General features: G+C 35.7%; 1 protein-coding gene across 6 annotated transcripts in view; it reads left to right on the forward strand.

Moving 5' to 3' along the window:
- RABGAP1L (RAB GTPase activating protein 1 like) overlaps window positions 1-15853 on the forward strand; it is a 728064-nt gene that overhangs the window by 211976 nt on the left and 500235 nt on the right. For all 6 annotated transcript variants that reach the window (XM_072830698.1, XM_072830693.1, XM_072830694.1 and 3 more), the window contains one exon: window positions 6668-6818. In XM_072830698.1, coding sequence (XP_072686799.1) covers window positions 6668-6818 — 151 coding nt within the window. The remainder of the gene's footprint in view (window positions 1-6667; window positions 6819-15853) is intronic.

Below are 15853 nucleotides of genomic sequence, written 5' to 3' on the forward strand. Positions count from 1 at the left end.
TTTCTCTGATTGACTTATTTTGCATATCATATTACCCTCTAGTTCCATCCACATTGTTGTAAAATGGTAAGATTTTTTTTTTGATAGCTGAGTAATATTTCATTGTATTTGTATACCACATCTTTATCCATTCATCTGTCGATGAACATCTGGGCTCTTTCCATAGTTTGGCTATTGTGGACATTGCTATAAACATTAGGGTACAGGTGCCCCTTTGGATCACTACGCAAGGAAACTATTTTAAACAACTAATATAACTGATTTTTTGACTTTTACAGAACTTGCTGCATCTTCTACAAATCAAATGTTTTTATTTGGCTCATTATTGCAGTTGTGTCATTATAATTCATATGTATAAAAAGGGTAAACTAAAAAAAAAAAAAGGGTAAACTTTGTCTAATTGAGAGAAGTTTATATCTGTTATACAAAGATTGATAAGTTTTAATTGCTCTTGGAATATCTTTTTTATTTTTATTTTTTAAAGATTTTATTTATTTATTCATGAGAGACACAGAGACAGAGACATAGGCAGAGGGAGAAGCAGGCTCCCTGCAGGGAGTCTTATGTAGGACTTGATGTGGGCCTTGATCCCAGGACTCCAGGATCACGCCCTGAGCCAAAGGCAGGTGCTTAACCACTGAGCAACCCAGGCATCCCTGGAATATCTTTTTAAAACATTAGTGTTCTTTATGTTTAGAAGCTTTCAGTGAGTCTTAGCAATACTAGTTAGGTACTTACATGAAGTTATTTTTGTGATTTATTAGGTAAAGCACCTGTTGTGTAAAGTACTACAGTTTTGCTTGGGGGACATTTTTCTTTAAAGTGAGGAGACTGTATTCTTTTTTTTTTTTTTTTTTTTAAAGATTTTATTTATTTATTCATGATAGTCACAGAGAGAGAGAGAGAGAGGCAGAGACACAGGCAGAGGGAGAAGCAGGCTCCATGCACCGGGAGCCCGATGTGGGATTCGATCCCGGGTCTCCAGGATCGCGCCCTGGGCCAAAGGCAGGCGCCAAACCGCTGCGCCACCCAGGGATCCCCCCCCTTTTTTTTTTTTTTTTTTTTAAAGATTTTATTTTTTTTTTTTTTAAAGATTTTATTTGAGACTGTATTCTTAATAAACTTTTAACTAAAATATAGTTGAAAGTATTTTGAACTTACTTTACAACAGGTAGGTCACTATATTGAAATAAAGTGAAACCTTTATAGATAAAATCAGAATTCAGTTAATTAAATATACCACTAGAAAGATGTAAAGGGAAAAAATTTAACACTAATTTGAAATTATCAGAAAGAAATAAAGATAGTAATGGAAAGAAAGCTAAAAACAGTAGTGTAAAAAATACAGTAGTGGGTGTCTGTTATATGAGACTGTACTTGAAGTGTCTTGAAGAAATAATTGTAAGAAAAAAGTGAATGAGCTAGAATTAGGGAAGAGAGCCAGGGGCGGGGAGAGAGGAAGAGAGGAGACATCTGTGATGGGAAGACTTGGAAAATCCTTGCTGGCAAATGGTAGCAAGATTTCTGTTACATGTTAAATATATTTATAATAGTAGTACAGATGACTTGAATATTAAATTATTTAGGGAATTTTAAGGAATTGGGCGGAACTACTTCTGGATACCTGCTTCTGGTTCTGAAATTGTGTGGAAGCTTTTGAGATTTTTGAAAACTGGAAAAACAGAGTGCCGACTCTGAAAACTTAGGTATAAAGGTCAGATTTTGTAAAAGGAAGATTTCCTAACCAGAAAAATTAAGGAACATCTGAGGTAAAAATTAGGTATTGGTTTATTGAATCAAACCATCTTCAAACTTTTCATTCTCTTTTATTAGTATATCAGAAAATTGATACATATTTAGTAGGCACTTTGATGTGTTCTTCATGGCTATACTTTCTAAAGTGGGCAAGTGTGGTCTCTCAGCCTAACCAAGCATCAACAAACTGCTTGGAGAACAAAATAAAATATAAGCTCAGAATCAACCTGAAAGATTAGAATCACTAAGCAGGAATATTTATAGCTTTCTTCCTTTTCACATTAACATATAATGTTTCATTTTTTTCAACTGAGAAAAAATCTTGCTCTCCCTCCATGCCAGTATGTGCTCTTAATCTTCAGAATGACCTTTAATCTGTCTTTTTTCTTGAAGTTTTTTTTTCTTTTTCTTTTTTTTAAAGACTTTATGTGAGAGAGGGGGAGTGGGGGTGTGGGGTGGGTCAGGGAGGGGCAGAGAGAGAAGGAGAAGCGCATTCCCTGCTGAGCAGGGGACCCTGGGATCATGACCTGAGCCGAAGGCAGATGCTTAACCAACTGAGCTACTAGGCACCCCTCTTGAAATTTTTCTTAGTGTAGCTTGTTTAAGTAACACCTCGGTTTACATATTTAGATATCCTCTTGTCTTTTAGTTTCAGTTCTAGCTGTTCCTCTTCCTGAGAGAATGTTTTAAAATGGGTCAAGCTGCTGCCCTCACGTTCTCCTGTCTCCCAGCCACCTACTTCTACCTCCCTTCTGTCAAAATTGCCCTAATTCCATCAGTGACCACTCAGTGTCATTCAGTGGCTTTTCTTCTCATCTCTTGATTTCTCTGCTGTTTCTGTTAGAAGTGATACTTTCCCTTTGAAATTCTCTCTGAACAGGTTTGGAAATAGAAAAAGTCCTCATATGCTTAGGTAGTTTCAAGAAAGATGCCTCTTTTGAAGGTAACTAGATGAATACATGGCAGCTCTATGATCTTATTAAAATCGGTGAGAATGTTTACTTTTAAAAAAGCGTTCTTTTTTTTTTTTTTGCTTAGCCTTAGTAGTTGATCATACTAATTTAATTTTATAAATCTGTTCACTCATTTGTCTAAAATATATTGAATGCCTTCTATGTGCTAGGCACTGTTCTAAATACTTGGGGTGCAAGAGTAAAGAAGACAGAGATTCTTGCACTTGTGGAGTTTATATTTATGTATTAGAAACTACCTCCTTACTATATATCTTCTACATGTATGACTTTTTAAATAATTATATATCTCTTGTTTCCAGTGCATGGTTCAGCACATGTAATAACTAGTTGCTTATTTCTAGATCTCTTGATAGCTGCAGTTAATGTTTTATTAAAACAGTGGTCATATGTAGTTATTAATAGGCAGTTTTATCAGAAATATTGAAAGCAATGATTGTATCCATAAATTGCTGTTTCCTTTGGGTCCTCACTGGTCATAGATGTATACTAGTAGTATTTAGCTTACTATCCCTTTGTGCTCCTTAAGTATTAGGGTGCTGTATGCAATATAATTACTGTATCATTACCAGGGTAATCAGTAAATTAAAGCTGTTAATCATGTAGTGTTATGAATGACCTAGTTCTTTTTAAATGTCAGTCTATGAAGATAAATAGAGCCTAGGTTTTTAAATAGGAGAAAATATTTTTTTTTCATAATGCTTGGATAGATAGATGGCTGAGGGTAAGCTAGAAACTGAACATTGATTGAGTTGAATCATATTGTGGTAAAATATCATTAGGGGTGTGTGTATGCATGTGTAGGAAAATATATTCCAAATATAAAATCATATAAATCATTATACAAAATGATCTGAGCCAACATAATATTCAGTGAAGCTATTTGCCAGCAGTATTGGAAATATATCATAGAAGGACAAGTGAATGTTAGCAAATTGTTGCGAGGTCCAGGTTGAATAAAATTGGTGGCAGTGGAGATAGAGAGAAGAAGCGCATGGAATTTGGAAAAGTTGGGAAAAAATACATTAGGTTTGTTGATGGTTTACTATAGGGCAGAGAGTAATGTCAACTCCCAGGTTTCCAATTTGAATAGATTGTGATGACAATCATTGAGGTGAGGTACCCTGGAGAACAAGGTTTAGGAAGAAAATATGGATTGAGATTTGGACATGTTGATTTTGAAGTGCCTTTGAGCCTCTGGAGCTCCAAAGACATGTGTATGCGTGAAAACGCTCAGAGACAAGAATGCCATAAGAAGTCGATCACTGAGAAAAGTGTAGAGAGAACACTCAGAGCACTTGGGAGGTTCACAGAGGAGAAGCAACAGCAGTGGGGTCTGGGAAGGGGAAGGGGAGAGGGCTTTGTCATTGAAGCCAAAGGAAACAAAGTGGTCCATAGTGTGAAAGGATTGAAAAATGACCCTTGAACTTAGTGGCATGGAGAGAGGTCATGTATTACTTCAGTGAAAACTAAGGAGAGATGAAGAAGCCATGTTGAGCTGAATTGAGGAATGAGTGGGAGAGGAGGAAAGAGAGATAATGACTCTAACAACTCTTGAGAAATTTCTTGCAAGGTAGGAGACAGTATGATAGCCAGAGGGTTATGTGAGGTTGAGGAAAGGTTTTTCTTACATGAGAGGTATGTATTGGAGTTTTATTTTTTAAAAGATTTTATTTATTTATTCATGAGAGACACACAGAGAGAGAGAGAGGCAGAGACACAGGCAGAGGGAGAAGCAGGCTCCATGCAGGGAGCCCGACTCGATCCCGGATCTGCAGGATCAGGCCCTGGGCTGAAGGCGGCGCTAAACCGCTGAGCCACCCGGGCTACCCTGTATTGGAGTTTTAATAGCTGTGGTAGTAAAAAGTGATAGCGTAGTGATCTCTATATAACGTGTAGCATGTGATATATTTAATTACTTTGCTATTCCCTTATATGAGACTTAAAATTCAGAATATTTTGCATTTAATTTCAGAGAAAATGACCTTTATATACTCGTGTTTTTAGTTAACTCAGTTTTTTACCCTAAGAGGATAGAAACTCAGCTACCCTCAAGCCACATGTATTTTTTTCTATTCAAAAGTATAATCAGAACCAAATAAATTGTGAAAAAGATCATTTTATATGACTTATCCTGGCTCTTTTGTGACATAATATTCTTTTACTAATCTTAAACTCAGTTGGCTGGTGAAGAAGAGGCAGTTGAAAAGAGGTTACACGTGTCACATAGTTTGCTCAGGTGTAAGTCTTCTTGAGAATATCTTACCACATTTTGTGAAGCATATTTAGCTTTATTTTTACAAATTAAACTTATACTTTAAAAACATGAAAGAAATTTAAAGAATTGAAATGACTTTTTTGGTGTGTGATTATAAAAGAATTTAAGTTGTAAATTAATTGTAAATTTAAGTTGTAAATCATTGTAAATATTTCAAACAGCATAGGAAAATAAATTATTTTCCTCTTAATTCTATTACACACATATTTTGGAGTATATTCTTCTGTATTCTTTTCCTATGCAGGTTGAAATCAGGTTTCAAAATAGTATGTGTTAGAGAAAAAGAGGAGCAAGAGAGGGAAGGAGAAAGAGAATGAATATGTATTTAAAATAATACTATATATAAAATTTTGAGAGAGGGAGAGAGAATGTATATTTAAAATTATACCATATATGCTGTTTTGAAACTTGCTTTTTTTCACTTACCAGCATAACTTTGGTCCCTAATGTGCAACAGCATCTTAAATCACATAAGACCTCCCTCCTTTTATTTAATTTTACTCCAAGCTAATCAGTATGGGCAGTTTAGATTCTCTAACTCAACAATATAAAAGTTGAGGCTGAAAGAAAGTAGAATAGATAAAAACTTGATGGTTTTTAAAAAATATTAATGGGATGAGTTTACTTGAGCTTTTGAGTTATGGAAAGTACAACAGTTCTTCCAAAATGGCCAGATGATGACTGAATGGGAAAGGAATGGAACATATTTTCAGAAGAAAGGTCTGCCAAAACTGAGATCTGGGCTGGAGATGGAAGAGTGTATATAAGCTAGAGAAAGTTGATGAAGTAGATGAGAGGGCAATTTTAGAAAATAGACATATTGATTCTCTGACTTTTAGGGCTAAATCTGGAAACCAAAGCCTGAATGTTGGATCAAACCAGAGTACATCATCAATGTTTGGAGTCCAGGTGGTAATACCAGGGTCAGCTCTAAGCGTATAAAACTGGGTAACAAATACAAGTAGACGTAAAATCTGAGCAAAGAGACATAAAAGACAGCTCCCAGGTTCAAGTTAGGCACCAGGAAAATGTTGAGGAATGGAATTTATACTCACAAGACTGGGAACTGCAAGTCAACTTCTTGTTAAGTTGTGCAGATTATTGTAGTCATATACTTACCATGTCATCATTGACTTAATGGCAAAAAATACTTGCCTGTGTTTTATTTCTAAACAACCTTGGAAATGGGTATGGTTAATAAGTCTGTGCTATTCTCCTAGAAAAGTGGAATTGTATATGTTGTATAAGTTTTGAGGGAAAGGTCTAGGTCCTTCATTTAAGGGAGTACTTTGGGTCAGGATGTAGGGGTATAGTCAAGACATGATAAGTCTGTGATCCACTTTCAGCTTCCCATTCCCCTATTCCTTATCATTCTCATGTCATTAACCAGCTTGTCCTATGTTCATGTCAGGGGATTCAGATGGTTCTTTTTATGCCTTGAAATGCTTCCAAGAAATATATAATTAACGCACTCATTATGATGAATAAGTTCATAAGTTCCAGGATATCACCGAGCTACTGTTGTATCTCATGCTCTCCTCCCCAGTTTTTCCCTCAACCCAGGCTTACATTTTTATGTAAATTTATTAATGTGCTTTCCATAACAGCAGCAGTTCAGTAGTGGTGAAGGGAGTATGAATGGTTTGTTTTCTTGTTTTCTTAGGCACAGTAACCTTGGTGCACGACCAAAGGGGCTGTCCACTCTAGTGAAGAGTGGAGTCCCTGAAGCACTGAGGGCAGAGGTATGGCAGTTATTAGCAGGTTGCCATGACAACCAGGCAATGCTGGATAGATATCGCCTTCTTATCACAAAGGTAGGAAGCTTTTTTCATATTCTTCTCATTGGACAGCATATTAAATACTGTTTTCATAGCTGCAATAAGTCATAAATGTTTTAAACTTCTTTAAAAACTGTTGGTGTTGTGCAGTGAATGGTTCTGCCTTTTGTTCTGAGCACTTGTTGGATAGTATAAAACAGTGACTTCACTTTCATTTTTTTTGTTGTTGAAGTGAAAGATATTTATATTTCAGGCGTTTTCAATTAACCTTATTGTATAAGATTTATATACAGTTATATTTGTATACCATATAATTGTACTCTAGTATAATTTTAAAATCAGATTAACTTAAAATGAAATTAAAAGGCCCTCTGTGCTTATGTAACCATACATGTAAATGATGTAGATAGTTGTTCAGACTCTTATTCTGTCAGGAGCCCCTGGTTCCAATGTAAATACCTGTGCTTATGTCCAAAGAAATGATTGCAGAGCATATATAAGGGTAATCCTCAGGCCTAGCGTCTCCTCCTAGGTCTTGCCTCTTAATTTTGTAACATACTCTAAGTCATGGATTTAAAAATCTCTATTCATAAATGAGATTTTTTGATAACCAAGACTTTGTTCCTCAGGATTTATCAACTTTTCAGTCTTTAGCCCCTCTAATTCTTTCTCCTCTTCTTTCTCTCTGTGCCTACTTCCCTTCCACAAATATTTTCTGATTACCTAAATTTACCCACTGCTAAATTCAGATTTTCTTTAAAAAAAGTTTATAATTTTTTATGATTAGTGTTTTCTGCAGTGATCCACTTGTGTGTATCCACATATGTGTGTGTATATATCTAAAGTTCCACTTGTATTTTTAAAATTGCAACACAAAGGATATTGAGTTATACTAGTATTTGCTGTGCCATGGTACTGAGGTCTCAGTACGTTGTTGGGTCCAATGACCACTTGTCCCATGTGATTCAAGAGTGATCTGAGGCAAGAAGGGGCTTGCCACACCTTAGGAAAGAATAACCGTGGTGTTCCTACTCATGTATGTACTTTCATAATATTAGAATTTTCTTGCAATTTGCATACTCAATTACATGAGTTTAAAAATTGTCTAGTTTTACCTTTAATACCACAGGGTATATAAGTGATTTAAAGAGATTGTTATCACAGGATGTTATATATCAAGATACTAAACAAACAAACCCCAAAACATACTAGTCTGTCCCTTCAAGTAAGAATTAATGTTCTGATAAGGGATGGCAAAGCAACTACTTCTGGAAGTAAACTCATGTTATAGAGAAGGACACCTGAAATGTTTGGTAATTTAAACATCACTACGTGATTTTGTCACACTGAATGCTACATGTGTTATTATAAAACACTTGCATCTTCTTAACTTAAAAACCTGGAATCCAAAATTTCAAATATGTTTAAAACTTGTACAAGTAATTACAGAAAATTTGGGACTGATTGTTAAAAATATAAAAATAAAACACTTTCTGGTTTACTGATAAGAATTCATTTGAATGGGTGCTTGGCTGACTCAGTAGAACATGTGACTCTTGATCTTGGGGTTATGAGCTTGAGCCCCATATTGGGTACAGAGATTACTTAAAAAAATCTTTTTTTTTTTAAGAAAAAAAATTTCATTTGAGAAAATGATTTCTTAACCAGATTTCAATAAAGTGATTGATGGATGGGACTGAAAAAAAAAAATGATGCTCCCCTATTTGGGTCTCTGGATTTCTATAAGTCTTTTTCAGATATTGATAATGATTAAAACCGTGAATCAAGAAAACTGATTTTGAAATAAGTTTCAAATTGTTTCATAAACTGCTAAATGAACATTTTAAAATAACTCATATTGTATGATCCTGTTTACATGAAATGTTTAGAATAGGCAAATGCATAGAGGCAGAAAGTAAATTAATGGCTGCTGATGGCTGGAGGATAGAATTGGGAGTGACTGCTAACAGATACAGGGTTGCTTTTTGGGGTGATGGAAATGTTCTGGAATTTCATAGTGGTGATGATTATATAATATTGTGAATATACTAAAAAACACTGAATTGTATACTCTAGAATAGTGAATTTTATGTTATGTGAAGTTTATTTCAATAGAAAAATTGCACAAAATAAAATATTTTTAAATGATTCATTCAATATTGAATATTTTTGTACAGCATAAGTTTTTCATTGTTTTTATCTTATTTATATCCTATCTATGTCTATGCTTTATAGGATCTATTAGTATAGTAGCACTTTTACATAAGAAAAATTAATAAAATAAATATACATGTATTGGAAGTTTATGCCCAGAAAAGTTTTTATTAATGGGAGTATCTGAGAAAAAGTGTCCAGAGACCATAACTCTGGGTGTCAGATCATTTTTTTATATAAATAACAAACTGTATACTTTTGATGGCTGTTTATAGAATAGCAGCTACTGCTATATCCCTTTCTCTACTAAGAGGCTTCTAAAATTCATACCTTTTAGGATTTCAGACTTTGGGAGAAAAATAAAGAATAGTCTTCACAATGTTATTTATGAACTCCCAACAGTACAGTGTATGTCATATATATGATAAAAGCCTTCCCATATGTACCAAGCACCATGGTAATTTAGAGTATACAATTGCAGGAAGGAGTTTAAGATCAAGAGACAGAATGACAAAAAATGTTTTCATTGAATAGAATATTTTCAGACTCTCTTTTACTTTGGGATTTGGCTGTGATTTACTTACTGCATGTGAAGACTGGAGGGAGACAAGACCCGTATTATTTTTTTATGGCAGTAGTAAACAGATGCCTGGGCTTTTCCAGTTGTGAGGCTTTGCATCTGCCTTTAGGCATTCCATTCTGAATCACCTACCTTTGTTCTGTAGTTTCTGTTTCCTGCAGTTTCCTAACTTGAGGAGCAAGAGTAATCCCCTCATTCTCTGGACTATAGTTACAGCAAACTTAAAAGCTTGCAGTCGTGTCCCCATCTTCTGCTCTTCTAGCTCTTCCAGTGCTTAAGAACCTAAATTCTTAAGTTAAATCTCTTTTGAAATACTTAGAGCAGGTTCTCTTTCCCTGACTGAACTCTTGTCTGATGTACTTGGCACATGCTTGTCAGCTTGTTGGCACAAGATGGCTGCTCTGCGTCTGGTGTTGTATTCAGAAAAGAAGGAAGACAGAGACAGTCAGTCAAACTGAACTTTAAGGCATCAGTCCTCCAGATTGCAAGTCTGCACAGAACTTCTGACACCACCTGCAAGTTTATGGGTCCCCAGAGCCACTCCTATGTCATACTAGCTTATCTACAAACTTGAAGGTCCCTGTAGATACCTTCTAGGAGTATAGCAAAATGTTATACTCATGATTATAGGTGTGTAGAACCAGTCAAAGGAAAGGATATATAGGGCAGAATCTGAGACTGAGAGGGTTTTAGATATGAATCTTGCATCATCCTCAGGGACACATTATCCTTCCTGGATCAATGTATAGTAGTACACACTTAGAAAATCACCAACGCAGGAAGCTCACCAAGCTGTGGATTCCAGAATTTGTATTGGGGTTTCATTACATTGGCATGATTGATTGAATCATCACTCATCTGGTTGAACTCAATGTTTAGCTCTCTTCTCCCCTCCCCTGAAGTTGGGCTGATATCGTCTGGATCAACATCTCTAATCACATGGTTGGTTTTTTTTTGGCTTGGCTAGCCTTCATGCTGAGTCTTCTTTTTAACATAAACTTGTCAAGGCCTACCAGGAGTTGCCTCCTCAGCATAACCTATCAGATATGGTTGAGGTGCCCACCATGAATGAAAAAAAGACATTCCTGTCGTTTGGAACATTCCAGGAGTTCAGAGGTTATCTCCCATAAGCCTGTACTGAGGCTAGGCCTCTTTTTGGCATAGCTGTACCAATTCTGTTGCCTTTTTCTTTTTAAAGATCCATTTATTTATTTTAGAGAGAGAGACCACATGCACATGAGCAGGCGTAGGGGCAGAAGGGAATGGAGAAAAAGAGGAAAAGAATCCCAAGCAGACTCTGCACTGAGTGTAGAGCCTGACCTGGAACTCGCTGTCATGACCCATGAGATCAAGACCCACGAGATCACAACCTGAGCCGAAACCAAGAGTCAGATGCTCAACAGTTGGAGCCACCCTGGTGTCCTGTCTGTTGCCCTTTTAAAGGGCTTTCTCTTAAATCTTAAACAATAACTTTTACTAAATCTTTTTGGCCAGAATTCTGTTATGTGGCTAGTATCTTCCTGGAAAGTTGGGAATTTTTTATATTTTTATTTTTAAGATGGGCACATTGCTTCTCTTCTCTACCCACTGAAATATGGGCTTATTAACAAGGATGAAAAGAGAAAGTAAATATTGGGTAGACACCTACCTTTCTCTGCTACAGTTGCCTGTTAATAGAGGCAAAAGTTGAGATCTGTTATGGAATAATTTATTATAAAAATTAAGTTTCATAGTTTATTTTAGAATGGCAAATGTTTAAAAATTGCTACTCGAGATTGACTAACAATGTAGAATTTAAGAAAATATCATAAATATTTTCACATTCAGTTTATACATTGATGATTACATGATGTTTCAATTCCTATTGTTAAAAAATTGTGTAGTTTATCAAAAACAACATTTTCATACAAACAGTATAGAAATGTGTGGCTCTGATAATGTTCCTTTATTCAAGCTCTCAAGTTATAACATTTCTGTGAGAGTATACAATAGTATATTTAGTTTCCTTGTCTTCCTTCTAATAAAAGATAATAAAACATGAATGTCAGTATCTTAAAAAATAGTTTTGTCCGTTTTCTATGTTTAAGGGTAGAAATTAGATAGCAAGTGCCTGTAGCCAAGAGTGTGTGTATGTACTTTGGTGGTGAATACATATAAGTTTACAAGCTGCTTGGTAGAAAGAACATGAACACCCAGTAAGAAGTGCTTCTAGTATTTGGTAGTTGTTGGTCATGGGTCAGCAGTTGGTAGTGTCTTCTTTTGGTCTAGTTAATTTTTCATGTCTTATCAAGGAAATGGCAATATTCCATATCAGTTAACAAAATGGTTCATCTTGAACAAATAGTTACTTTATAAAAACCCTACCAAAGACCTATGATTATGTAGGGAAGGAATGTGAAGTATTTACAGAAAACTTACCTAAGATTTGGCTTTTATGAAAAAGTAGTCTGTTGGGGCGCCTCACTGGCTTGGTTGGTGGAGCATGCAACCCTTGATCTTGGGGTTGTGACTTTGAGCCCCATGTTGGGTATACGGGTTGCTTAAAAATAAAATCTTTAAGAAGAAAGTGAAAGAAAAGAAAGAAAGAAAAAGTAGTCTGTTTATCATTTATTCTTTAGTAGTGGTGTAATAGTCCAGAATTAGAAGCAACAAATCACATTCTGAAGCATTCTTTTCAGGTATGGTGGCTTATAGCCAGCAGACTGAATCTAGCTATAACATGCTTTGTGTAACCATCAGTACATCAAAGAATAGTATATGTATGTGATTCAAGCTTGTACTTTCTGTTTGACCATAGACTTACTATTCATTATTTATTTTCTGTTCTTCACATATTATAATCCTTGAATGGCCCTCAAATGTATTTGATTTTGTGATTCCATTATACTACCACATCAAACATTGCCTCAGATGAGGAGGCTATCCTAGTGTGGTTTTATTGGATAGTATCTGTTTCAGCACTTAGCATTATACTGTCTAACACTATCCATGTCGTTGAAAATGCAAGATTTCATTCTTTTTTATGGCTAAATATATATCCCCCCCATATCTTCTTTCTTTATCTGTTGATGGACACTTCGCCTGCTTCTGTTGTTCAGCTATTGTAAATGATGCTGCAGTAAACATGGGGGTACATGTAACCCTTTGAATTAGTGTTTTTGTATTTTTTGAGTAAATACCCAGTAGTGTGACTCCTGGATCATAGAGGAGTTCTATTTTTAACTTTCTGAGGAACCTCCATACTGTTTTACACAGTGGCCACACCAGTATGCATTCCCACCAACAGTGCAAGAGAGTTTCTTTTTCTCCACATCCTCAACAACATCTTTTGTTTCTTGTGTTGATGATTTTAGCTTTTTGACAGGTGTGAGGTGCTACCTCATTGTAGTTTTGCTTTGCATTTCCCTGATGATAAGTGATGTTGATCATCTTTTCATGTGTCTACTGGCTGTCTGTATGTATTTCTTTGGAGAAATGTCTATTCATATCTTCTCATTTTTAATTGAATTATTTATTTTTTGGGTGTTGACTTATATCATTTCTTTATACATTTTGGATAGTAACCCTTTATTGGATATGTCATTTGCAAATCTCTTCTCTCATTCTGTAGATTGCCTTTCAGTTTCGGTGATTGTTCCTTCACCTTGCAGAAGCTTTTTATTTTGATATAGTCCCAATATGGTATTTTTGTTTTTATTTTCCTTGCCTCAGGAGACATATCTAGAAAAATGTTGCTATGTTCAATGTCAGAGAAATTACTGCCTGTGTTCTCTTCAAAGATTTTTATGGTTTCAGGTGTCACATTTAGGTCTTTAGTCCATTTAGAGTTTACTTTTGTATATTGTGCTTATTTTGTGAAAGAAAGTGGTTCAGTTTCATTCTTTTTCATGTTGCTGTCCAATATTCCCTATACCATTTGTTGAAGAGACCATCTTTTTTCCCATTGTGTATTTATTCCTCCTTATTGACCATATACTTGTGCATTTACTTCTGGGTTTTCTTTCTTTTTCATTAAATTTTTTTAAAGATTTTATTTATTTATTCATGAGAGACATCAGAGAGAAGTCAGAGACATAAGCAGAGGGAGAAGCAGGCTCCTCGCAGGGAGCCCGATGCGGACTCAATCCCAGAACTCTGGGATCATGCTCTGAGCCAAAGGCAGATGCTAAACTGCTAAACCACTGAGGCATCCCACCTCTGGGTTTTCTTTTCTGTCCCACTGATCTGTGTCTATTTTTATGTCATACCATACTGTTTTAATTACTACTCCTTTGTAATATTACTTGAAATCTGGAACTGTGATACCTCCAGTTTTGTTTTCTTTTTCAAGATTCCTTTGGCAATTCGAGATGTACTGTGGTTCCATACAAATTTTAGGATTGTTTGTTTCAGTTCTGTGAAAAATGCTATTGGTATTTTGATAAGGATTGCATTAAATGTGTAGCTGACTTTGGGTAGAGTAGACGTTTTAACAATATTTGTTCTTCTAACCTGGAAATATGGAATGTCTTTTTTTTGCCTCATCTTGAATTTCTTTCATTGGTGTTTTATAATTTTCAGAATTCAGGTTTCTCACCTGCCATAGTTATATATATATATTTTTTCTTCCCCTAAACTATAAGCCTTATGTTGTGTTAAGGCGTGTGTAAAGTTAAGTATGAAGCAGCATCTTTTTCCCAGGAGTCTTATCTAGTTGGAGACAGCTGTAAGCATTGGGTTAATTTGAGCATCAGGTCTTGGTATACTAGCTTCCATTGTTTTTTTCCAAAGAGTAGAGTAGGAATCACTAGGAATTACTGGCATAGTTTTGCAATGGCAGTGGGGTGTGTAGATTGAATCACCCTGAATCTTGTAGCTCAAGGCTAGAGAGTAATATTGAATAGAGAAGAGGTTGGGAGTACAGTGTGGAATAATCATACTCTCTGCTCTTGTTTTTATAATGTAATTTACAGAAAATAAAGCTTTATAAATCTTTTTGACTGGTAGGAAATGTAATGGGACCAAAAATTCTAAAAGGATGAAAAGCTTTAGACTAGATTCAACAGAAGATGAACCAGGACAAAGGTTGCAGGCTAACTGATAACCATAATCTGATGCCAAAGACAAGCAGGACCAGTTAATAAAGGTGTTAGATCTAAATTATGGAGAGTTATGTTGACTCCATTGCTAGCATCAAAAGGAGTTTTCAGATACAACTTGTCTTTGTAAAAGTGGTAGCTCCTCCTTTGGAGGAAATGTTGGCTCTCACTGTGGAGGGAGACCTTGGGTTCAGATTTCAAGTTCTGCTGCCTACTAGGTTTGTAACCTTGGACAAGTTCCTCAACTATCTTCACTCTCAATTCCCTCATTTGTATAATGGTCTTAATCTGTATCTTATGGAATTGTTGGGAGGATTCAGTTAGATAATTCACATAAAGCACTCAGAGCATACCTAATACATACATGGTAAACATTAGGGAATGAGGAAAATTATAAAGCAGTGTATGCTTAAATGAGTGGCACAGAAAAGTACTATGGGAAAAATGGAGATTACTATGGGTTCTTGAGGTCTATGCAGGTTTCAGGACATCCAACTGAGAAAAGAAGAGAAAAAAGGAAAACAACATGTGTAATACTCTGTTATCTATTTGTGTAACTAATTCATTCTTTAATGATCAAACATTAAGACGTCTTTTATGTGTGACACTATGTTAGGTACTTAGAGGTGTAAAGAGAGTAACACTTATACCTAGCCTTGTAGGAGTTAACAGTCCAATGGGGGGAGGCAGTCAAGAAAGTAGAGATACGATGATAACATGATAAGTGCCGTGATAAATTATGAGCGAAGAATTAAGGGAGCAGAGTGGAGCAGCCAACTTTGTCTAGGAGCAACAAATAGGAGGATATATTTAGGCTAAGGCAGTGCCAAGCATAAAGACACAGAGTTGTCAAAGGTCCTGCCATGGTTAGGTTGTGGGAAGTGCAGTGTGACTCAAGGGAGATCTAGACTATAAATTCTCAGCGAGGATTGTGTCTGGATATTGCTTACTGCTGTAATCTTAGCATTCAACACTAGTACTTCTCTCTAGCTAATGGTAGAAAACACTTGCTGAGGGAATTACTGGAGTGCATGGGTATTATGGAGTTATGGGCATTATGTCTAGTGCTGTCTTATGTTCTTCCCATGTCAGCCTGACCACTTCAGTGTTGTAATTCTCATTTTTACCATTGAGGAAAAAGAGATATAATCACTAAATAGCAGAATCAATTTTTGATACCATAAAGTAGAAAACTCTTTAAAAGAGAAATGAAAGGGATAGGGTATTCCTACATTTTGTCTTTTAAAGATCCTTTGGAA

The sequence above is a fragment of the Canis lupus genome, chromosome 6 (assembly GCF_048164855.1).
Source record: "Canis lupus baileyi chromosome 6, mCanLup2.hap1, whole genome shotgun sequence".
Classification (NCBI taxonomy): domain Eukaryota; kingdom Metazoa; phylum Chordata; class Mammalia; order Carnivora; family Canidae; genus Canis; species Canis lupus.